General features: G+C 55.6%; 1 protein-coding gene and 1 pseudogene across 2 annotated transcripts in view; both read left to right on the top strand.

Annotated features, from left to right (window-relative positions):
• The first annotated feature begins 7,493 nt into the window (after positions 1 to 7,493).
• The window catches only part of wdr81 (WD repeat domain 81), a 44,871-nt gene continuing 28,962 nt past the window's right edge, over positions 7,494 to 23,402 (top strand). Inside the window, exons 1-2 of one of the 2 annotated variants that reach the window (XM_073053013.1) lie at positions 7,494 to 7,556; positions 19,230 to 22,541. In XM_073053013.1, coding sequence (XP_072909114.1) covers positions 19,307 to 22,541 — 3,235 coding nt within the window. In that variant the 5' untranslated portion in view covers positions 7,494 to 7,556; positions 19,230 to 19,306. Of the gene's footprint in view, positions 7,557 to 13,178; positions 15,013 to 19,229; positions 22,542 to 23,402 lie in introns of those variants that run through there. The other variant, XM_073053012.1, reaches the window with a different exon arrangement.
• LOC140732553 (uncharacterized) lies at positions 15,418 to 18,675 on the top strand (annotated as a pseudogene).

The following is a 23,402-nucleotide window of genomic DNA, read 5'->3' as shown; positions in this document are numbered from 1 at the left end:
TGGTCTGGGACAGTGATGTGGGTCTGACACAGACCTGGTCTGGGACAGTGATGTGGGTCACATACTGACCTGGTCTGGGACAGTGATGTGGGTCACACACAGACCTGGTCTGGGACAGTGATGTGGGTCACACACTGACCTGGTCTGGGACAGTGATGTGGGTCAGACACAGGCCTGGTCTGGGACAGAGATGTGGGTCACGTACAGACCTGGTCTGGGACAGTGATGTGGGTCAGACACAGACCTGGTCTGGGACAGTGATGTGGGTCACATACTGACCTGGTCTGGGACAGTGATGTGGGTCACACACTGACCTGGTCTGGGACAGTGATGTGGGTCACACACTGACCTGGTCTGGGACAGTAATGTGGGTCAGACACAGGCCTGGTCTGGGACAGAGATGTGGGTCACATACAGACCTGGTCTGGGACAGTGATGTGGGTCAGACACAGACCTGGTCTGGGACAGTGATGTGGGTCACGTACAGACCTGGTCTGGGACAGTGATGTGGGTCACGTACAGACCTGGTCTGGGACAGTGATGTGGGTCTGACACAGACCTGGTCTGGGACAGTGATGTGGGTCACATACTGACCTGGTCTGGGACAGTGATGTGGGTCACACACAGACCTGGTCTGGGACAGTGATGTGGGTCACACACTGACCTGGTCTGGGACAGTGATGTGGGTCAGACACAGGCCTGGTCTGGGACAGTGATGTGGGTCACGTACAGACCTGGTCTGGGACAGTGATGTGGGTCTGACACAGACCTGGTCTGGGACAGTGATGTGGGTCACATACTGACCTGGTCTGGGACAGTGATGTGGGTCACACACAGACCTGGTCTGGGACAGTGATGTGGGTCACACACTGACCTGGTCTGGGACAGTGATGTGGGTCACACACAGACCTGGTCTGGGACAGAGATGTGGGTCACACACTGACCTGGTCTGGGACAGTGATGTGGGTCAGACACAGGCCTGGTCTGGGACAGAGATGTGGGTCACGTACAGACCTGGTCTGGGACAGTGATGTGGGTCAGACACAGACCTGGTCTGGGACAGTGATGTGGGTCACATACTGACCTGGTCTGGGACAGTGATGTGGTTCACACACAGACCTGGTCTGGGACAGTGATGTGGGTCACACACTGACCTGGTCTGGGACAGTGATGTGGGTCACACACTGACCTGGTCTGGGACAGTGATGTGGGTCACATACTGACCTGGTCTGGGACAGTGATGTGGGTCAGACACAGGCCTGGTCTGGGACAGAGATGTGGGTCACGTACAGACCTGGTCTGGGACAGAGATGTGGGTCACGTACAGACCTGGTCCGGGACAGTGATGTGGGTCACGTACAGACCTGGTCCGGGACAGAGATGTCGGTCACGTACAGACCTGGTCCGGGACAGTGATGTGGGTCACGTACTGACCTGGTCCGGGACAGTGATGTGGGTCACGTACAGACCTGGTCCGGGACAGTGATGTGGGTCACGTACAGACCTGGTCTGGGACAGTGTGTGGGTCAGACACAGACCTGGTCTGGGACAGTGATGTGGGACACGTACAGACCTGGTCTGGGACAGAGATGTGGGTCACGTACAGACCTGGTCTGGGACAGTGATGTGGGTCACAGACAGACCTGGTCTGGGACAGTGATGTGGGTCACGTACAGACCTGGTCTGGGACAGTGATGTGGGTCAGACACAAACCTGGTCTGGGACAGTGATGTGGGTCAGACACAGACCTGGTCTGGGACAGAGATGTGGGTCACGTACATACCTGGTCTGGGACAGAGATGTGGGTCAGACACAGACCTGGTCTGGGACAGTGATGTGGGTCACGTACAGACCTGGTCCGGGACAGAGATGTGGGTCACATACAGGCCTGGTCCGGGACAGTGATGTGGGTCACATACAGACCTGGTCTGGGACAGAGATGTGGGTCACGTACAGACCTGGTCTGGGACAGAGATGTGGGTCACGTACAGACCTGGTCTGGGACAGTGATGTGGGTCACATACAGAACTGGTCTGGGACAGAGATGTGGGTCAGACACAGACCTGGTCTGGGACAGTGATGTGGGTCAGACACAGACCTGGTCTGGGACAGTGATGTGGGTCACGTACAGACCTGGTCTGGGACAGTGATGTGGGTCACGTACAGACCTGGTCTGGGACAGTGATGTGGGTCTGACACAGACCTGGTCTGGGACAGTGATGTGGGTCACACACAGACCTGGTCTGGGACAGTGATGTGGGTCACACACTGACCTGTTCTGGGACAGTGATGTGGGTCAGACACAGGCCTGGTCTGGGACAGTGATGTGGGTCACACACAGACCTGGTCTGGGACAGTGATGTGGGTCACACACTGACCTGGTCTGGGACAGTGATGTGGGTCACACACTGACCTGGTCTGGGACAGTGATGTGGGTCAGACACAGGCCTGGTCTGGGACAGAGATGTGGGTCACGTACAGACCTGGTCTGGGACAGTGATGTGGGTCTGACACAGACCTGGTCTGGGACAGTGATGTGGGTCACATACTGACCTGGTCTGGGACAGTGATGTGGGTCACACACAGACCTGGTCTGGGGCAGTGATGTGGGTCACACACTGACCTGGTCTGGGACAGTGATGTGGGTCAGACACAGGCCTGGTCTGGGACAGAGATGTGGGTCACGTACAGACCTGGTCTGGGACAGAGATGTGGGTCACATACTGACCTGGTCTGGGACAGAGATGTGGGTCACGTACAGACCTGGTCTGGGACAGAGATGTGGGTCACGTACAGACCTGGTCCGGGACAGTGATGTGGGTCACGTACAGACCTGGTCCGGGACAGAGATGTGGGTCACATACAGACCTGGTCCGGGACAGTGATGTGGGTCACGTACTGACCTGGTCCGGGACAGTGATGTGGGTCACATACAGACCTGGTCCGGGACAGTGATGTGGGTCACGTACAGACCTGGTCTGGGACAGTGTGTGGGTCAGACACAGACCTGGTCTGGGACAGTGATGTGGGTCAGACACAGACCTGGTCTGGGACAGAGATGTGGGTCACGTACATACCTGGTCTGGGACAGTGATGTGGGTCACATACAGACCTGGTCTGGGACAGAGATGTGGGTCAGACACAGACCTGGTCTGGGACAGTGATGTGGGTCACATACAGACCTGGTCTGGGACAGAGATGTGGGTCAGACACAGACCTGGTCCGGGACAGTGATGTGGGTCAGACACAGACCTGGTCTGGGACAGTGATGTGGGTCACGTACATACCTGGTCTGGGACAGAGATGTGGGTCACATACAGACCTGGTCTGGGACAGAGATGTGGGTCACGTACATACCTGGTCTGGGACAGTGATGTGGGTCACGTACAGACCTGGTCTGGGACAGAGATGTGGGTCAGACACAGACCTGGTCCGGGACAGTGATGTGGGTCAGACACAGACCTGGTCTGGGACAGTGATGTGGGTCACGTACAGACCTGGTCTGGGACAGAGATGTGGGTCAGACACAGACCTGGTCTGGGACAGTGATGTGGGTCACGTACAGACCTGGTCCGGGACAGAGATGTGGGTCACGTACAGACCTGGTCTGGGACAGAGATGTGGGTCACGTACAGACCTGGTCTGGGACAGTGATGTGGGTCAGACACAGACCTGGTCTGGGACAGAGATGTGGGTCACGTACAGACCTGGTCCGGGACAGAGATGTGGGTCACGTACAGACCTGGTCTGGGACAGAGATGTGGGTCACGTACAGACCTGGTCTGGGACAGTGATGTGGGTCACGTACAGACCTGGTCCGGGACAGAGATGTGGGTCAGACACAGACCTGGTCTGGGACAGAGATGTGGGTCACGTACATACCTGGTCTGGGACAGTGATGTGGGTCACGTACAGACCTGGTCTGGGACAGAGATGTGGGTCAGACACAGACCTGGTCTGGGACAGAGATGTGGGTCACGTACAGACCTGGTCTGGGACAGTGATGTGGGTCACGTACAGACCTGGTCTGGGACAGTGATGTGGGTCAGACACAGACCTGGTCTGGGACAGTGATGTGGGTCACGTACAGACCTGGTCCGGGACAGTGATGTGGGTCAGACACAGACCTGGTCCAGGACAGTGATGTGGGTCACATACTGACCTGGTCCGGGACAGTGATGTGGGTCACGTACAGACCTGGTCCGGAACAGTGATGTGGGTCACGTACAGACCTGGTCTGGGACAGTGATGTGGGTCACATACAGACCTGGTCTGGGACAGTGATGTGGGTCAGACACAGACCTGGTCTGGGACAGAGATGTGGGTCACGTACAGAACTGGTCTGGGACAGAGATGTGGGTCACGTACAGACCTGGTCTGGGACAGTGATGTGGGTCAGACACAGACCTGGTCTGGGACAGTGATGTGGGTCACATACTGACCTGGTCCGGGACAGTGATGTGGGTCACGTACAGACCTGGTCTGGGACAGAGATGTGGGTCACGAACAGACCTGGTCTGGGACAGTGATGTGGGTCAGACACAGACCTGGTCCGGGACAGTGATGTGGGTCACGTACAGACCTGGTCCGGGACAGAGATGTGGGTCACATACAGACCTGGTCCGGGACAGTGATGTGGGTCACATACAGGCCTGGTCCGGGACAGTGATGTGGGTCACATACAGACCTGGTCTGGGACAGAGATGTGGGTCACATACAGACCTGGTCTGGGACAGAGATGTGGGTCACGTACAGACCTGGTCTGGGACAGTGATGTGGGTCACATACAGAACTGGTCTGGGACAGTGATGTGGGTCAGACACAGACCTGGTCTGGGACAGTGATGTGGGTCACGTACAGACCTGGTCTGGGACAGTGATGTGGGTCACGTACAGACCTGGTCTGGGACAGAGACGTGGGTCAGACACAGACCTGGTCTGGGACAGTGATGTGGGTCACGTACAGACCTGGTCTGGGACAGTGATGTGGGTCACTTACAGACCTGGTCTGGGACAGTGATGTGGGTCACTTACAGACCTGGTCTGGGACATAGATGTGGGTCACATACAGACCTGGTCTGGGACAGAGATGTGGGTCACGTACAGACCTGGTCTGGGACAGTGATGTGGGTCAGACACAGACCTGGTCTGGGACAGTGATGTGGGTCACATACAGACCTGGTCTGGGACAGAGATGTGGGTCACGTACAGACCTGGTCTGGGACAGTGATGTGGGTCAGACACAGACCTGGTCTGGGACAGTGATGTGGGTCACGTACAGACCTGGTCTGGGACAGTGATGTGGGTCAGACACAGACCTGGTCTGGGACAGTGATGTGGGTCAGACACAGACCTGGTCTGGGACAGTGATGTGGGTCACATACTGACCTGGTCTGGGACAGTGATGTGGGTCACTTACAGACCTGGTCCGGGACAGAGATGTGGGTCACTTACAGACCTGGTCTGGGACAGTGATGTGGGTCACTTACAGACCTGGTCTGGGACATAGATGTGGGTCACATACAGACCTGGTCTGGGACAGAGATGTGGGTCACGTACAGACCTGGTCTGGGACAGTGATGTGGGTCAGACACAGACCTGGTCTGGGACAGTGATGTGGGTCAGACACAGACCTCGTCTGGGACAGTGATGTGGGTCACGTACAGACCTGGTCTGGGACAGTGATGTGGGTCAGACACAGACCTGGTCTGGGACAGTGATGTGGGTCACATACAGACCTGGTCTGGGACAGAGATGTGGGTCACGTACAGACCTGGTCTGGGACAGTGATGTGGGTCAGACACAGACCTGGTCCGTGGCAGTGATGTGGGTCAGACACAGTCCTGGCCCTCAGCATTTCCCATCCCCTTTTCCCTCTCTCACTTTATCTCCTTGCCCGCCCATCACCTCCCTCTCTCTGGTGCTCCTCCCCCATTTTCTTTCTTCCACGGCCTTCTGTCGTTTCCTATCAGACTCCCGCTTCCCCAGCCCTGTATCTCTCACCAATTAACTTCCCAGCTCTTTACTTCACACCCCCACCTTCAGATTTCACCTACCTCCTTTTGCCCCTCTCTCCTTTCCCCCCAGTACACTTACTCCTCAGCTTTGTTTCTCCAGTCCTGCCAATGGGTCTTGGCTTGAAATGTCGACTGTACTCATCTCCATAGATGCCGCCTGGTCTGCTGAGCTCCATAGTATCTGCACTCACTCTGTCCCCTCACACTCTTCAACATCTGGCACATGGCCAGTGTCTTCCACAGTGAAGACCGATACAAGATACTCATTTAGCTCACCTGCCATCTCCTTGTCCCCCGTTGCCCCTGCTTCCTGAAATGTGTTGGAGTTAGGGAGGGTTTGCTGGCTGGGTGATCAGTGGGGGCAACTAGAACATGAGGGTTGGGTCATACTCGAGGGTCACTTGTTTCCGATGGAGGTAAGAAGGAATTTCTTCCCTCTGAGAGTGCTGGATCTCTGGAAATTGCTCCCCCAATGTCACTGGAGGAACTAATAAACAGGATCGCTGGGCAAAGGACAGGGAGAGATTTGGAAGAAGACCCTGACCCCGTTTCCCTCTTGGTCTAGGGCTGATTTACAGGGTGTAGCAGTCAGAGCCCCCTCCCTTTCCCTTATTTCGCAGACCACCTCTCTGTCCCTTTCTGCCCCCCTCCATCATCCCTGACTCCTCTCAGCAGGAATGTAATCACTCCATGTTCTCCTAGTGGTTGTCTATTGCTGGGTCCTCAGGATCCGGGATTCACATATTCTGGTGCAGTGTTGCCAGGAGTAAGTGGAGTGTGTGGGTGGTCAGTGGCTGGGTCTTTTGGCTGCTCAGTCTGTCCTCTTGCAGCTGCCACGTTGTCTGTGGCACAGAGGAGGTCGCAGCTCCCTCTTCAACAGATTTCCTCCAGGTGCATCTATTGAGTGCAATGTCTTCTCAGTGTTTGGATGTAATGTTGAATTTCTTCAGGCTGATTTTGATGTTAGCCTTGAACCGTTTCTTTTCTCCGCCAGGGGCTGACTGACGGGGAGTAAAGGATCTGTTTGGGAAGACATGGGTTTGGTATCCATAAGATAAAGTAACAGACATGACCTATCCATGTTTAAATAAAAACACAAAACGCTGGCAGAACTCAGCAGGCCAGACAGCATCTATGGGAGGAGGTAGTGACGACGTTTCGGGCCGAAACCCTTCATCCGGAGTCTACCTCCTCCCACAGATGCTGTCTGGCCTGCTGAGTTCTGCCAGCATTTTGTGTTTTTATTTATTTCCAGCATCTGCAGATTCACTCGTGTTACCTATCCATGGTGTTGCTTTATTGTGGTGGAAATGTTGTTCATATTGACCTCCTCCAGCAAGCTCTCCATCAAACGTGTCCCACTCTCCTCCCCCTCTTTACCCTGCACCGAGTTTACACAGCCCTGGGGCAGCTCGACACATCTCATCTGTTTCCGAGTTCCGGGTCACGTGTCCCACTGTAGCGGGACTCGCGTCACGTGACCAGTCATCTGACCTGCTCTCGCCAGCGGCTGTCCCAGCTGCAGAATTAGCGGCGGTCGGTGAGTTCCGGGGGGGTGGAGACGGGCCCGGAGAGTGGTCGGTAGGGCGGATTGTAGGGGACGGGACCCGCCAGGGTAGGAACCATCAGAGAGAGAAAGACACGGCAGCTTCACACACTGATCTGTGCATAGCACACCCCGGGACTGTGATATGCAGCAGTAGCTTCACTGTTTGTGTACGTCAGGAGTGTGTGATGGGACGTGTGGAGAGAGATTCACTTTGTGTCTGACCCATGGTGTGCCATGAGACAGTGTGGAAGAAGTTTCGCTGTGTGTCTGACCCCCGGAGTGTGTGATGGGACGGTGTGGAGGGAGTTTCACTCTGTGTCTGACACCCGGAGTGTGTGATGGGACGTGTGGAGGGAGATTCACTTTGTGTCTGACCCATGGTGTGCCATGAGACAGTGTGGAAGGAGTTTCACTCTGTATCTGACCCCGGGAGTGTGTGATGGGATGGTGTGGAGGGAGTTTCACTCTGTGTCTGACCCTGGGAGTGTGTGATGGGACGGTGTGGAGGGAGTTTCACTCTGTGTCTGACCCCCGGAGTGTGTGATGGGACGGTGTGGAGGGAGTTTCACTCTGTGTCTGACCCCGGGAGTATGTGATGGGACGGTGTGGAGGGAGTTTCACTCTGTGTCTGACCCCGGGAGTGTGTGATGGGACGGTGTGGAGGGAGTTTCACTCTGTGTCTGACCCTGGGAGTGTGTGATGGGACGGTGTGGAGGGAGTTTCACTCTGTGTCTGACCCCCGGAGTGTGTGATGGGACGGTGTGGAGGGAGTTTCACTCTGTGTCTGACCCTGGGAGTGTGTGATGGGACGGTGAGGAGGGATTTTCACTCTATGTCTGACCCCAGGAGTGTGTGATGGGACGGTGTGGAGGGAGATTCACTCTGTGTCTGACCCCGGGAGTGTGTGATGGGACGGTGTGGAGGGAGTTTCACTCTGTGTCTGACCCCGGGAGTGTGTGATGGGACGGTGTGGAGGGAGTTTCACTCTGTGTCTGACCCCCGGAGTGTGTGATGGGACGGTGTGGAGGGAGTTTCACTCTGTGTCTGACCCTGGGAGTGTGTGATGGGACGGTGTGGAGGGAGTTTCACTCTGTGTCTGACCCCCGGAGTGTGTGATGGGACGGTGTGGAGGGAGTTTCGCTGTGTGTCTGACCCCCGGAGTGTGTGATGGGACGTGTGGAGGGAGATTCACTTTGTGTCTGACCCATAGTGTGCCATGAGACAGTGTGGAAGGAGTTTCACTGTGTGCCTGAACGCGGGAGAGTGTGATGGGATGGTGTGGAGGGAGTTTCACTCTGTGTCTGACCCCCGGAGTGTGTGATGGGACGGTGTGGAGGGAGTTTCACTCTGTGTCTGACCCCGGGAGTGTGTGATGGGACGGTGTGGAGGGAGTTTCACTCTGTGTCTGACCCCCGGAGTGTGTGATGGGACGTGTGGAGGGAGATTCACTTTGTGTCTGTCCCATGGTGTGCCATGAGACAGTGTGGAAGGAGTTTCACTGTGTGCCTGAATGCGGGAGAGTATGATGGGATGGTGTGGAGGGAGTTTCACTCTGTGTCTGACCCCGGGAGTGTGTGATGGGTCAGTGTGGAGGGAGATTCTCTCTGTGTCTGACCCCGGGAGTGTGTGATGGGACGGTGTGGAGGGAGATTCACTCTGTGTCTGACCCCAGGAGTGTGTGATGGGACGGTGTGGAGGGAGTTTCACTCTGTGTCTGACCCCCAGAGTGTGTGATGGGACGGTGTGGAGGGAGTTTCACTCTGTGTCTGAACCCGGGAGTGTGTGATGGGACAGTGTGAGGGAGCTTCACTCTGTGTCTGACCCCGGGAGTGTGTGATGGGTCGGTGTGGAGGGAGTTTCACTCTGTGTCTGACCCTGGGAGTGTGTGATGGGGCGGTGTGGAGGGAGTTTCACTCTGTGTCTGACCCCCGGAGTGTGTGATGGGACGGTGTGGAACAGGGAATTATAGACTGGTTAGCCTGACATCAGTGGTGGGAAAGATGCTGGAGTCAATTATAAAAGAGGAAATTACGACACATTTGGATAACAGTAGAAGGATCAGTCCGAGTCAGCATGGATTTATGAAGGGAAAATCATGCTTGACTAATCTTCTGGAGTTTTTTGAGGATGTAACTATGAAAATGGACAAGGGAGAGCCAGTGGATGTAGTGTATCTGGACCTCCAGAAAGCTTTTGATAAAGTCCCACATAGGAGATTAGTGGGCAAAATTAGGGCACATGGTATTGGGGGCAGAGTACTGACATGGATTGAAAATTGGCTGGCTGACAGGAAACAAAGAGTAGTGATTAACGGGTCCCTTCCAGAATGGCAGGCAGTGACTAGTGGGGTACTGCAAGGTTCGGTGCTGGGACCGCAGCTGTTTACAATATACATTAATGATTTAGATGAAGGGATTAAAAGTAACATTAGCAAATTTGCTGATGACACAAAGCTGGGTGGCAGTGTGAAATGTGAAGAGGATGTTATGAGAATGCAGAGTGACTTGGACAGGTTGGGTGAGTGGGCAAATGTATGGCAGATGCAGTTTAATGTGTATAAATGTGAGGTTATCCACTTTGGTGGCAAGAACAGGAAGGCAGATTACTATCTAAATGGAGTCAAGTTAGGAAGAGGGGAAGTACAATGAGATCTAGATGTTCTTGTACAGCAGTCAATGAAAGCAAGCATGCAGGTACAGCAGGCAGTGAAGAAAGCTAATGGCATGCTAGCTTTTATAACAAGAGGAATTGAGTATAGGAGTAAAGAGGTCCTTCTGCAGCTGTACAGGGCCCTGGTGAGACCCCACCTAGAGTATTGTGTGCAGTTTTGGTCTCCAAATTTGAGGAAGGACATTCTTGCTATTGAGGAAGTGCAGCGTAGGTTCACAAGGTTAATTCCCGGAATGGCAGGACTGTCATATGTTGAAAGATTGGAGCGACTGGGCTTGTATACACTGGAATTTAGAAGGATGAGAGGGGATCTGATTGAAACATATAAGATTATTAAGGGATTGGACACACTGGAGGCAGGAAGCATGTTCCCGCTGATGGGTGAGTCCAGAACTAGAGGCCACAGTTTAAGAATAAGGGGTAGGCCATTTAGAACAGAGATGCGGAAAAACTTTTTCACCCAGAGAGTGGTGGATACGTGGAATGCTCTGCTCCAGAAGGCAGTGGAGGCCAAATCTCTGGATGCATTCAAGAGAGAGTTAGATAGAGCTCTTATAGATAGCGGGGTCAAGGGATATGGGGAGAGGGCAGGAATGGGGTACTGATTATGTATGATCAGCCATGATCACAGTGAATGGCGGTGCTGGCTAGAAGGGCCGAATGGCCTACTCCTGCACCTACTGTCTATTGTCTATTGCGGAGGGAGTTTCACTCTGTGTCTGACCCCGGGAGTGTGTGATGGGACGGTGTGGAGGGAGTTTCACTCTGTGTCTGACCCCGGGAGTGTGTGATGGACAGTGTGAAGGGAGTTTCCCTCTGTGTCTGACCCTAAGTGTGTGATGGGACAGTGTGGAGGGAGTTTCACTCTGTGTCTGACCCCGGGAGTGTGTGATGGACATGTGAAGGGAGTTTCACTCTGTGTCTGACCCTAAGTGTGTGGAGCTTCATTCTGATTTACTTTCCCTCTCAACCCCATTTATCTGCCTTCTCCCTCTAACCTTTGACACTCTTAAGTAGCTATTAACCTCCATTTTAAATGTACCCAATGACTTGGCCTCCATAGCTGTCAGTGGCAATGAATTTCACTGATACAGCACCTTCTAGTAAAAGAAATTCCTCCTCATCTCTGTTCTAAATGGTCTTTGTTACATTCTGAGGCTGTGCCCTCTGGTCCTAGACTCCTTTAGTATCGGAAACATCCTCTCCACATGCACTCTATCCAGCCCCTTTAATATTTAATAGTGGATTGGTTAACCAATAGAAGGCAGGGAGTTGGTATAAATGGGTGTTTCTCTGGTTGGCAGTCAGTGGTGAGTGGGGTGTCGCAGGGGTCGGTGCTGGGCCCGCAGCTGTTCACCATTTACATTGATGATTTGGAAGAGGGGACTGAGTGTAGCGTAACAAAATCTGCTGATGACACTAAACTGAGTGGAAAAGCAAATTGTACAGAGGATGTGGAGAGTCTGCAGAGGGATATAGATAGGTTAAATGAGTGAGCCAAGGTTTGGCAGATGGAATACAACGTTGGTAAATACGAGATCATCCACTTTGGAAGGAATAACAGAAGGGCAGATTATTATTTAAATGGTGAAAGATTACAGCATGCTGTTGTGCAGAGGGACTTGGGAGTGCTTGTGCATGAATCGCAAAAAGTTAGCTTGCAGATTCAACAGGTTATTAAGAAGGCAAATGGAATGTTGGCCTTCATTGCCAGAGGGATTGAATTCAAGAGCAGGGAGGTCATGCTGCAACTGTACCTGGTACTGGTGAGGCCGCACCTGGAGTATGGCATGCAGTCCTGGTCTCCATACTTGAGGAAGGATATACTGGCTTTGGAGGCAGTGCAGAGGAGGTTCACCAGGTTGATTCCAGGGATGAAGGGGTTAACCTATGAGGAGAGATTGAGTCACCTGGGACTATACTCTCTGGAGTTCAGAAGAATGAGAGGGGATCTTATAGAAACATACACAATTTTGAAAGGGATAGATAAGCTAGAAGTAGGAAAGTTGTTTCCATTGGTAGGTGAGACTAGAACTAGGGGACATTGCCTCAAGATTCAGGGGAGAAGATTTAGGACGGAGATGAGGAGAAACTGTTTTTCCCAGAGAGTGGTGAATCTGTGGAATTCTCTGCCCAGGGAAGCAGTTGAGGCTTCTTCACTAAATATATTTAAGAAACAGTTAGATAGATTTTTACCTAGTAGGGGAATTGAGGGTTATGGGGAAAAGGCAGGTAGATGGAGCTGAGTTTACAGACAGATCAACCATGATCTTATTGAATGGTGGGGCAGGCTTGATGGGCCGATGGCCGACTCCTGTTGTATTTCTAATGTTCTTATGTAATGCTGAGGCTTTATAAGGCATCGGTCAGACCACACGGAGTATTGTGAGCAATTTTCGGCTACTTCTCTAAGAATGGATGCGCTGGCATTGGAGAAGGTCCAGATAAGGTTCACAGGAATGATCCCTAGGAATGAAAGGGTTAACATATGAGGAGTGTTTGACGGCTTTGGGCCTGTACCCACTGGAGTTTAGAAGAATGAAAGAGGATCTCATTGAAACCTATCGAATGTTGAAAGGCCAAGATAGAGTGGATGTAGAAAGGTTGTTTCCTATAATGGGGGAGTCTAGGACCGGGGGGGGCATAGCCTCAGAATAGAAGGATGTCTAATTAGAACAGGATTTGTATTTAACCAGGAAGTGGTGAATCTGTGGAATTCATTGCCACAGGCAGTTGTGGAGGCCAAGTCATTGAGTATATTTAAAGCGGAAGTTGATAGCTTCTTGGTTAGTCGAGGTGTCAAAGGTTATGGGAGAAGGCAGGAGTATGGGGTTGAGAGGGATAATGAATCGGCCATGATTGGGTCTGCTCTGCCGTCCCATGAGCTAATTCTACTTCCATGTTTTGTGGGCAAACAGAATCTCCCCTTAAAGACATGTTGACTTTCTTTGAACCCTTGAGTGTGTAGATGTATGTTAATCTTAACCTTCACATTGTTTTGTAGTAAACTTCCTTCTGAAGTTTGATTCAGATTCACCAGACCTGTACCTGCTACCCTTCGTTTCCAGTCCCCCATTTTTTTAACACATCACACGTGGCCAATGAAGATTTAAGATCTCTAGTCATATCCCTGGGATACACTGCTTCTGATAGTGGGCTGGGTGTCATCTCATCAGCTTCAGTCCACTGAGACATCTTGTAATACTGTTCTGGAATTTCACTGTGCATCCCTCGTCATCCAACATTTCCAAAGTGACATGGTTGAGAAATGTTTAAACCAGGGGTCCCCAACCTGGCTCAGTGCAAGGGATCCATCAACCTCACCACGTTCTCCAGTTCCTGTTCTTCCCCTGATTATCTCCTCGTCTTTAAAATGCTTTACAAATGTCCTTTACCTCGCCTGCCACTGATATTTACAGGTCAGCTGTAGTTGTCACATGCACAGCAAAATGCGTTGCCTGTGTCCAAGGATGCGCTGGGGGCTGCCCGCAAGTATAACCAACTTCAGATGCTGAAACTCACTGGTATGTCTTTGGAATGTGGGAGGAAACCGGAGCACCCGGAGGAAACCCACGTGGTCACGGGGAGAACGTATAGACTCCTTACAGACAGTAGCGGGAATTGAACTGGGATCTTACGCTGACACTGAAGTGTCACGCTAACTTCTCTGCTAACGTGCTCTCTAATTGTCTCTTCAATTACCCCCTTCCCTGTCTTACACTTTCACTTCTGATGAGTTCCTCTTTTCGCTTCTGTAAAGCTGCTTCCCACCTTTTACCCCCGAACTCTGACCACATCCTTCCCGAATGTACAACTGTTGTCTACGTCACATTGTCAGACGTAGACCTTGGAATTCGCCTCTCCCCGTCCCCTTCCGACAGACCACCTGCTGACATTGTCAGACGTAGACCTTGGAATTCGCCTCTCCCCGTCCCCTTCCGACAGACCACCTGCTGACATTGTCAGACGTAGACCTTGGAATTCGCCTCTCCCCGTCCCCTTCCGACAGACCACCTGCTGACATTGTCAGACGTAGACCTTGGAATTCGCCTCTCCCCGTCCCCTTCCGACAGACCACCTGCTGACATTGTCAGACGTAGACCTTGGAATTCGCCTCTCCCCGTCCCCTTCCGACAGACCACCTGCTGACATTGTCAGACGTAGACCTTGGAATTCGCCTCTCCCCGTCCCCTTCCGACAGACCACCTGCTGACATTGTCAGACGTAGACCTTGGAATTCGCCTCTCCCCGTCCCCTTCCGACAGACCACCTGCTGACATTGTCAGACGTAGACCTTGGAATTCGCCTCTCCCCGTCCCCTTCCGACAGACCACCTGCTGACATTGTCAGACGTAGACCTTGGAATTCGCCTCTCCCCGTCCCCTTCCGACAGACCACCTGCTGACATTGTCAGACGTAGACCTTGGAATTCGCCTCTCCCCGTCCCCTTCCGACAGACCACCTGCTGACATTGTCAGACGTAGACCTTGGAATTCGCCTCTCCCCGTCCCCTTCCGACAGACCACCTGCTGACATTGTCAGACGTAGACCTTGGAATTCGCCTCTCCCCGTCCCCTTCCGACAGACCACCTGCTGACATTGAGCGCGGCCTCCCACTGATTTCAGAACCATCCTTCTCCCTTCCCACGTTGTCCTGCAAAAACACACCAGAGATTCTGCAGATGCTGGAAATCCAGAACAACACACCCAAAATGCCGGAGGAATTCAGCAGGTCAGGCAGCGTCTATGGAGAGGAATAAACGGTGCACGATTCAGGGTAGGAGCCTTCATTGGGAGTTGCTGAGTTCCTCCAATTTTTTTTTGTGTGTTAGAGCATACAGCACACTACAGGCCCTTCAGCCCACAATGTTGTGCTGATATTTAACCTACTCAAAGATCAATCTACCCCTTTCCTCTCATCCATGTGCCTGTCGAAGAGTCTCTACATGCCCCCAATGTGTCTGTCCCGTACTTTGGACTGAGTTGAGGAGCAGAGAAGGTGGGGCTGATGGGATAGCTTGTCTGGGTTGAGTGTTCTCAGTGTGATAGGACAGTGGGCTGTGACTGGTGGGTACCAGAAAGGTCAGTGCCTACACCTTAGCCATTAGCTGTCCACAGCATTGGCTCCAATGTTCAGCCTTGCCGATTATGGGAGCAGGGTGCAGCGGGGCTTTGGAGGGCTATGGACACGCTGACTGACTGGGAGGGCTCAGGGCAGATGGAGTATAATGTAAGAAAATGTGAGGTTGTCCATTTACAACAGCCCATAACATACAGGAGCAAAATTAGGCCATACGGCCCATCAAATCTGCTCTGCCATTAAAACACGGCTAAGTTTCTCAATCCCATTCTCCTGGTTGCTCCCCATAAACTTAACCCCTTGAAAATCAAAACCTACCTATCTCTGCCTTAAATCCAGCAACTTGGCTTCCGAAGCCCTCTGTGCAAACAATAATTCCACACGGAATAATTTCTTCAATAAAAACAGTATAAATAAGCCAGTTGTATAATCTGCAGACAAATCATCACAAACTCCAGAAATGTGATTGTGTACGATTGTGAAAGATACTTAACACACAGACGAGTGAGGGGGTGACAGCCTTTAGTGCGCAGTTTAAATTTCTTTGTGCACCTCGGAGGGAACGTTGGGTTCATTCACAATCTCAGCAATGCAGAATAGGAACAGGCCCTTTGACTGAGCAAAGACTCCACTGCACTGATCTCATTTCCCTGCATCTGAGCCAGTTCCCTTCAAACTATCCTTTCCGTAACTCTTTCCAAATGTCGTTGAAACATTGGACCATGGTAGCGTAGTGTTTAGCAAAGAGTTCAACGCCAGTGTCCTGTGTCAGGAGTTTGGACGTTCTCTGTGTGGAGTGTCCCACAGGCACTCCCATTTCATCCCACAGTTCGAATACGTAAGTTAATTGTAAATCATCCTGTGACCAGGCTGGTCTTAAATCAGGGGTTGCTGGGTGACATGGCTCGATGAGCTGCAAAGTCTTTAAGTAAATCAGTGTGCCCACTTTTCCTGGCAGCTGGTTCCACACTCACACCCCCCACCCAGGGAAACCTTTCCCTCTCACGTTAAATCTGTCATCTCTAGTTTTAGACACAACTACCCTGCGGAAAATACTGTGGCTACCTATCTGTTTGTGCCTTTCACAATCTTCAAAATACAGCAAACGCTTTCTGGACATGAAGGGATACGAGGAGAGTGGACATGGAGTGTTGGTGGAGAGGCCACTCTGAGTGCTGGGACCTTGAATAGGGTTGGGTGATCAACTCGGACACAGGTAGTGTGAGGGAGCTTCACTCTGTGTCTGACCCCGGGAGTGTGTGATGGACAGTGTGGAGGGAGATTCACTCTGTGTCTGACCCCAGGAGTGTGTGATGGACAGTGTGGAGGGAGCTTCACTCTGTGTCTGACCCCGGGAGTGTGTGATGGACAGTGTGGAGGGAGATTCACTCTGTGTCTGACCCCAGGAGTGTGTGATGGACAGTGTGGAGGGAGATTCACTCTGTGTCTGACCCCAGGAGTGTGTGATGGGACGGTGTGGAGGGAGATTCACTCTGTGTCTGACCCCGGGAGTGTGTGATGGACAGTGTGGAGGGAGATTCACTCTGTGTCTGACCCCAGGAGTGTGTGATGGGACGGTGTGGAGGGAGTTTCACTCTGTGTCTGATGCTGAGTGTGTGATGGACAGTGTGGAGGGAGATTGAGAGCAGATGCTGAGGGTGTGAGGGACAGTGTGGAGGGAGATTGAGAGCAGATGCTGAGGGTGTGAGGGACAGTGTGGAGGGAGATTGAGAACAGATGCTGAGGGTGTGAGGGGCAGTGTGGAGGGAGATTGAGAGCAGATGCTGAGGGTGTGATGGACAGTGTGGAGGGAGATTGAGAGCAGATGCTGAGGGTGTGAGGGACAGTGTGGAGGGAGATTGAGAGCAGATGCTGAGGGTGTGAGGGACAGTGTGGAGGGAGATTGAGAGCAGATGCTGAGGGTGTGAGGGACAGTGTGGAGGGAGATTGAGAGCAGATGCTGAGGGTGTGAGGTTGGTGACCCACCATTGCAGGGTTGGGCGTTGACGCTGATTTTTTCGGCTGATGAGCAGCCATGTTTGGAAGTGGTTGTATCGTGGGGTTATCGCCTCACCTTGTCTGGAAGGAGTGTCTGAGGGCAGTTCACAGTTCGGGGATCCCACCATCATGGTCCGGGCTCCGTTGATTTCACCCCGGAGTCTCAGTGGAATCTGCAGGGTAATGTGAGTTTAGTACCGCACACTGAGGGTGTGGTGTCAGTGGGGGGATGTTGTGCTGAATCCCGCCTCCTGTTGGAGGAGTGTCCGATGACCATCCTGGCTGCCCGTTTTTGGTGAGACAGTGTGCCCTTCCTCCCCTCCTTCCACCTCTCCCTCTTCATCCACTCCTTCCACCTCTCCCTCCTCATCCCCTCCTTCCACCTCTCCCTCTTCATCCCCTCCTTCTACCTCTCCCTCCTCATCCCCTCCTTCCACCTCTCCCTCCTCATCCCCTCCTTCCACCTCTCCCTCCTCATCCCCTCCTTCCACCTCTCCCTCTTCATCCCCTCCTTCCATATCTCCCTCCTCATCCCCTCCTTCCACCTCTCCCTCCTCATCCCCTCCTTCCACCTCTCCCTCTTCATCCCCTCCTTCCACCTCTCCCTCCTCATCCCCTCCTTCCACCTCTCCCTCTTCATCCCCTCCTTCCACATCTCCCTCCTCATCCCCTCCTTCCACCTCTCCCTCTTCATCCCCTCCTTCCACCTCTCCCTCCTCGTCCCCTCCTTCCACCTCTCCCTCCTCGTCCCCTCCTTCCACCTCTCCCTCCTCGTCCCCTCCTTCCACCTCTCCCTCTTCGTCCCCTCCTTCCACCTCTCCCTCTTCGTCCCCTCCTTCCACATCTCCCTCCTCGTCCCCTCCTTCCACCTCTCCCTCCTCGTCCCCTCCTTCCACCTCTCCCTCCTCGTCCCCTCCTTCCACCTCTCCCTCTTCGTCCCCTCCTTCCTCATCTCCCTCTTCGTCCCCTCCTTCCACCTCTCCCTCCTCGTCCCCTCCTTCCACCTCTCCCTCTTCATCCCTCCTTCCACCTCTCCCTCTTCATCCCTCCTTCCACCTCTCCCTCTTCATCCCCTCCTTCCACATCTCCCTCTTCATCCCCTCCTTCCACCTCTCCCTCTTCATCCCTCCTTCCACCTCTCCCTCTTCATCCCCTCCTTCCACATCTCCCTCTTCATCCCCTCCTTCCACCTCTCCCTCTTCATCCCCTCCTTCCACCTCTCCCTCTTCGTCCCCTCCTTCCACATCTCCCTCTTCGTCCCCTCCTTCCACCTCTCCCTCCTCGTCCCCTCCTTCCACCTCTCCCTCTTCGTCCCCTCCTTCCATCTTCACTGCCTCTCCCTCTGTCTCTCTGTCCCAGTGACCGTGGTGTGTGGCTGACAATGGTCTTTGTGGGCGTTTGCTGGTAAGGGGTGGGATGCTGGTTTAGGTTGACCCCAGCAGGGTTTGGTTGTGGTTCTGACTGGGCAGGTTGGAGGAGGGTTTATAGAGACGGAGTTTGCTCGTTGAGTGGGTGGGGTCATTAGTGTTCAAATTCAGTTTATTGTCACACAATGTTCCTCTGGGCCGACACAGTACATATACCTTACACACAACTGTACACATGTACACCAGAAATAACAAATAAAAGGTGCATTTCTGACAGAAAGTAAGAAGTAAACGGTATAACCCTACTGGCACTTCATACGTGACGAGACCTGGGTGGTGTCTCATGACCTGGGGAAAGAAACTGTTCCCCGACTAACAGTCTTTGTCCTAATGCTACGATACCTCCAGCCTGATGGTAGGGGGTCAAAGAGATTCTTAAGCGGGTGGGAGGGTTCACTGACAGTGCTAAGAGCATTAGCATTGTTGGGTGGGCTGGTGGTGTGGTCTTTTTGGGTGCTAGGTCTGAACCGGCCTGCTTTGTTCCCACAGGTGGGCTCCATCTACTGCCGATTGACGGGCCCCCATCTCCCCAGGGTCCGACACACTGTCCGGGGGGACCAGAGAAGATGGAGTGGCTGCTGGCGGCGGTACAGACGGACCTTAGCATCGATGGCGGGCAGCTGGCGCTGGGTGAAGGGGGGCAGCTGGTGGCTCTGGTGCCGGTGAGGTGGCTGGGCAGTTTGCGGCAAAGCTGGCCCGGGCCCTGTCCCAGGCCCGAGGGGCTGAACCAGGCTGAACTCTCTACGCTGCTGCAGGCCTCTGTCAACAAGCTGCCTTCCGGCTGGGCCCGCATCTCCATCCAGGGCCTGAGGAAGAGTCGGCTCGCTTGCTGGCTGCCGTCAGAGCCCCTGGCCCCCGACCCTGACCTTGATTCCTTCTGCGGCTTCATGAGTCATGTGGCTGAGCAGAACTACCAGAACCTGTGGCGTGAGGCCCACGAGAGGTTTGCCAGGCCGGTGGGGCCTGAACCTGGAGCCAAGGTTTGGGCAACACCCTGTTTGCAGGCCCTGAAGGCCTCCCTCAGCAGGGTGCTGGGCTGCAGCTTCACCTGGGTGGGGCCAGGGGGAAGCCCTGAGCGGGAGGGTAGCCCAGACCGAGCCCTGGGGAGCCCACATCCCAACCTGCTGCCCGCTGAGGCCCTCCTGGAGTCAGCCGAGGCCCTGTACCTGGTGCAGCTGCTGCCCAGCCACACCCTGCGCGACGCGCTCACTTTCAGCCCCGCCAAGCTGGCGGGCAGCCACACCAAGGTGCTCTTTGTGCTGTACCAGGCCCTGCAGGCTATGAGGGCCTGTCACCATCAGGGCCTGGCCTGCGGCACCCTCACTCCCACCCACCTGTCGCTGGACGAGCGCCTCTTCACCCGCCTGCGCCTCAACCTGGCGGACTACGAGGGGCCGGAGGGAGGCGGGGAGCAAAGCCAGGCAGCGGCCACGCCCGAGGAGGGAGAGCAGGGGCTGTGTGGAGAGACAGGGTCTCTGCGGGAGCTGGTCACCCACTGGGTTCACGGGCGGCTCAGCAACTTTGCTTACCTGATGGCGTTGAACCGGCTGGCCGGCCGGCGTTGGGGTGACCCCAACTACCACCCAGTACTCCCCTGGGTAACGGACTTCACCTCGCCCCACGGCCGACTCCGCGACCTCCGCAAGTCCAAGTTTCGCCTCAACAAGGGTGACCGGCAGCTGGACTTCACCTACCGGGAGGCGGGGGCGGGGGCGGGCCCGGGAGGCAGCGAGAGGCTGCACGTCCCACACCACATCCCCGACGTGCTGTCCGACATCACCTACTACGTGTACCGGGCCCGGCGGACCCCGCGCTCGCTGCTCTGCCGCCATGTCCGCTCGCAGTGGGAGCCTCACGAGTACCCGGGCAGCGTGGAGCGCATGCAGGCGTGGACGCCGGACGAGTGCATTCCCGAGTTCTACACCGACCCCACCGTTTTCCAATCGATCCACGACGACATGCCCGACCTGGAGGTGCCAGCCTGGTGTGGCACGCCCGCTGGATTCGTGGCCGCACACCGCCGGCTGCTGGAGTCACCTGAGGTCTCACTCCACCTCCATCACTGGGTCGACCTGACCTTCGGCCACAGGCTCTCGGGCAAGGAGGCTGTGCGCGCCAAAAACGTCTGCCTGCCTCTGGTGGACGCGCACACACACCTCACCAGCTACGGCGTGGTGCAGCTCTTCGACCAGCCCCACCCCCAGCGCCTGGCGGGGCCTGGCTGGGAGCCGGCTGAGCCGCCCGCCGTTACCCGCCGACAGCGCCCGGGGCAGCGCCGCCTCGCCAGGCCGGTGCCCGAGGAGGAGGGGGGAGAGGCAGCGGGCCGAGAGCCGGTGGCGGCAGAGGGGGAGGAGGAGACAGGGGACCTGGAGGAGGGAACCGAGGCTCTGGATTCCCTCTCAGGCCTAGAGGAGGCCCCTGGTAGGGTGAGCCAAGGCCAGAGGGAGGGGGAGGAGGAAGAGGGCCGCCTGCTGCTGCCACAGGGTTTCAACCCGCTGCAGGCGCTGGAGGAACTGGAAAGGCTGGGTGGCTTCCTGACCCGCGGCCTGCAAGGCCCCCCTCCTCAGGCCCCACCCCAGCCCAGGGAGGGCCTGCGCCTCCCTCACCTGCGCCACCTGCTCCAGCGCGACATGCAGGCCTTTGGCGTGCTGGTGGCCGAGATGTTCTTCGCCCCGCGGCTGCGGCTCCTGGGGCCCGAGGCCTCGCTGGACGAGCGCCTGCGGGCTGCCCGCCAGCTGGCCTGCTCCCGATTGCGAGAGGTGGCCGGGCCCCTGCAGCAGGCCGTGGTCACCTTGCTGCAGCCGGAGAGTGAGCAGCCGGCCCCCGCAGCCGAGGCACTGCCCCTCCGCTACCCAGCCGTGCAGGAAGGGCTGCCTCCACCCAGCCCCGACCTACTGCTCAGTCCCTGCTGCCCCACTATCCCTTTTCCGGCCTACTTCCCCGGCCTGTACCGGCTGGCTTGCAGCTTCCCGGCCCCGGGCGAGGCTGCTGCGCTGCTGGGCCGCGACTTTGTCTTCTCGCTCTGGCAGCAGTTGGAGCAGCTGTTGGACCTGCTGGAGCCCGAGGGTCTGGACATCCTGCTGCCCTTTGTGCTGGAGCTGCTCTCAGCCGACGCCACTGCCATCTATGCCGCCTGGTACTTGTTTGAGCCCTTGGCACGGGCCTTGGGCCCCCGTGGCACCCAGCGCTGTCTGCTCGGCCCACTCTCAGCTGTCTACGAGAGACCCGGCTCCCTTCCCGGCCGCTTCTACCTCTACACCGACTGCTTTGTGCTACAGCTGCTGGTGCGGCTTGGCCTGCGACCCTTCCTCACCGGCCTGCTGCCCCACATTTTGCAGGTGCTGACCGGCCTAGAGGGTCCAGCAGACAGTCCGGGCTTGGCCGCTAGCCTGGAGGATGAGGCGGGGCCCACAGAGGGCAAGGCCGCTGCCGACTACCTGGGTAGTGGGCCCGAGCTAGCTGAGAGCGAGGAGCTGCCGCCGGGGATCTTTCCAGCTGAGGCCGAGGCTGAGGCTGCTGGTGGTAGTGGTGGCAGCAGCAATGGCGAGGCCTCAGTTGACGAGCTAGGCCCCGACCCCGATCCGGAGGCCAGGGACGGGCTGCATCTCCCCTCGCCCGCTGGACAGGAGCTGAGGCCCCCTGAGGAAGATGAAGAGGAGGAGGATACAGAGGAGGAGGAGGAGGCAGAGGCCACAGCTGTGTTGTGCAGCACCCCGGAGGCCGGAGTGTGTGAGCAGCTGAGGCAAAGTGTGGAGGAGGACGAGGAGCTGAGCGAGAACAAGGAGCAGAAGATATTACTCGGTAAGGGTGCGGCTGGTCTCATGGGGGAGAGGACAGGGCTGTGGGATGGAAGAGAGAAATGGCCACAACCTATGAATGGGTCCTTTGGCCCGGCTGGATCAGAGTGCCCGCCAGGGCTGGGCCCGTGCCCAGGACAGCTGAGCTTTGGGTGTGCTGGTGATGTAGGTGTGAACACTGGCCGCGTACGGACGTACCCTGGTGCCCGAGAGGAGGTGGGTGTGGGTGTGGGTGTGGGTGATGCTGGGGGGGCGGCCAGTGGGTGAGATGTGGGTGTAAGTTTGGTTAAGGGATGGGCAGGGTAAAGGTATTGCCTGGTGTGTGGGTCGGGCTGTGAGGAGAAGGGAGGGGATTCGGGGTGGGAGGTGCTGGTGTGGGTTCTGTGAGGAGAAGGGAGGGGATTCGGGGTGGGAGGTGCTGGTGTGGGTCGGGCTGTGAGGAGAAGGGAGGGGATTCGGGGTGGGAGGTGCTGGTGTGGGTTCTGTGAGGAGAAGGGAGGGGATTCGGGGTGGGAGGTGCTGGTGTGGGTTCTGTGAGGAGAAGGGAGGGGATTCGGGGTGGGAGGTGCTGGTGTGGGTTCTGTGAGGAGAAGGGAGGGGATTCGGGGTGGGAGGTGCTGGTGTGGGTTCTGTGAGGAGAAGGGAGGGGATTCGGGGTGGGAGGTGCTGGTGTGGGTTCTGTGAGGAGAAGGGAGGGGATTCGGGGTGGGAGGTGCTGGTGTGGGTTCTGTGAGGAGAAGGGAGGGGATTCGGGGTGGGAGGTGCTGGTGTGGGTTCTGTGAGGAGAAGGGAGGGGATTCGGGGTGGGAGGTGCTGGTGTGGGTTCTGTGAGGAGAAGGGAGGGGATTCGGGGTGGGAGGTGCTG

Source organism: Hemitrygon akajei, chromosome 8, assembly GCF_048418815.1.
Source record: "Hemitrygon akajei chromosome 8, sHemAka1.3, whole genome shotgun sequence".
NCBI lineage: Eukaryota > Metazoa > Chordata > Chondrichthyes > Myliobatiformes > Dasyatidae > Hemitrygon > Hemitrygon akajei.
The sequence above is the reverse complement of the archived record's forward strand: the minus strand, read 5'-3'. Positions and strand labels throughout refer to the sequence as shown.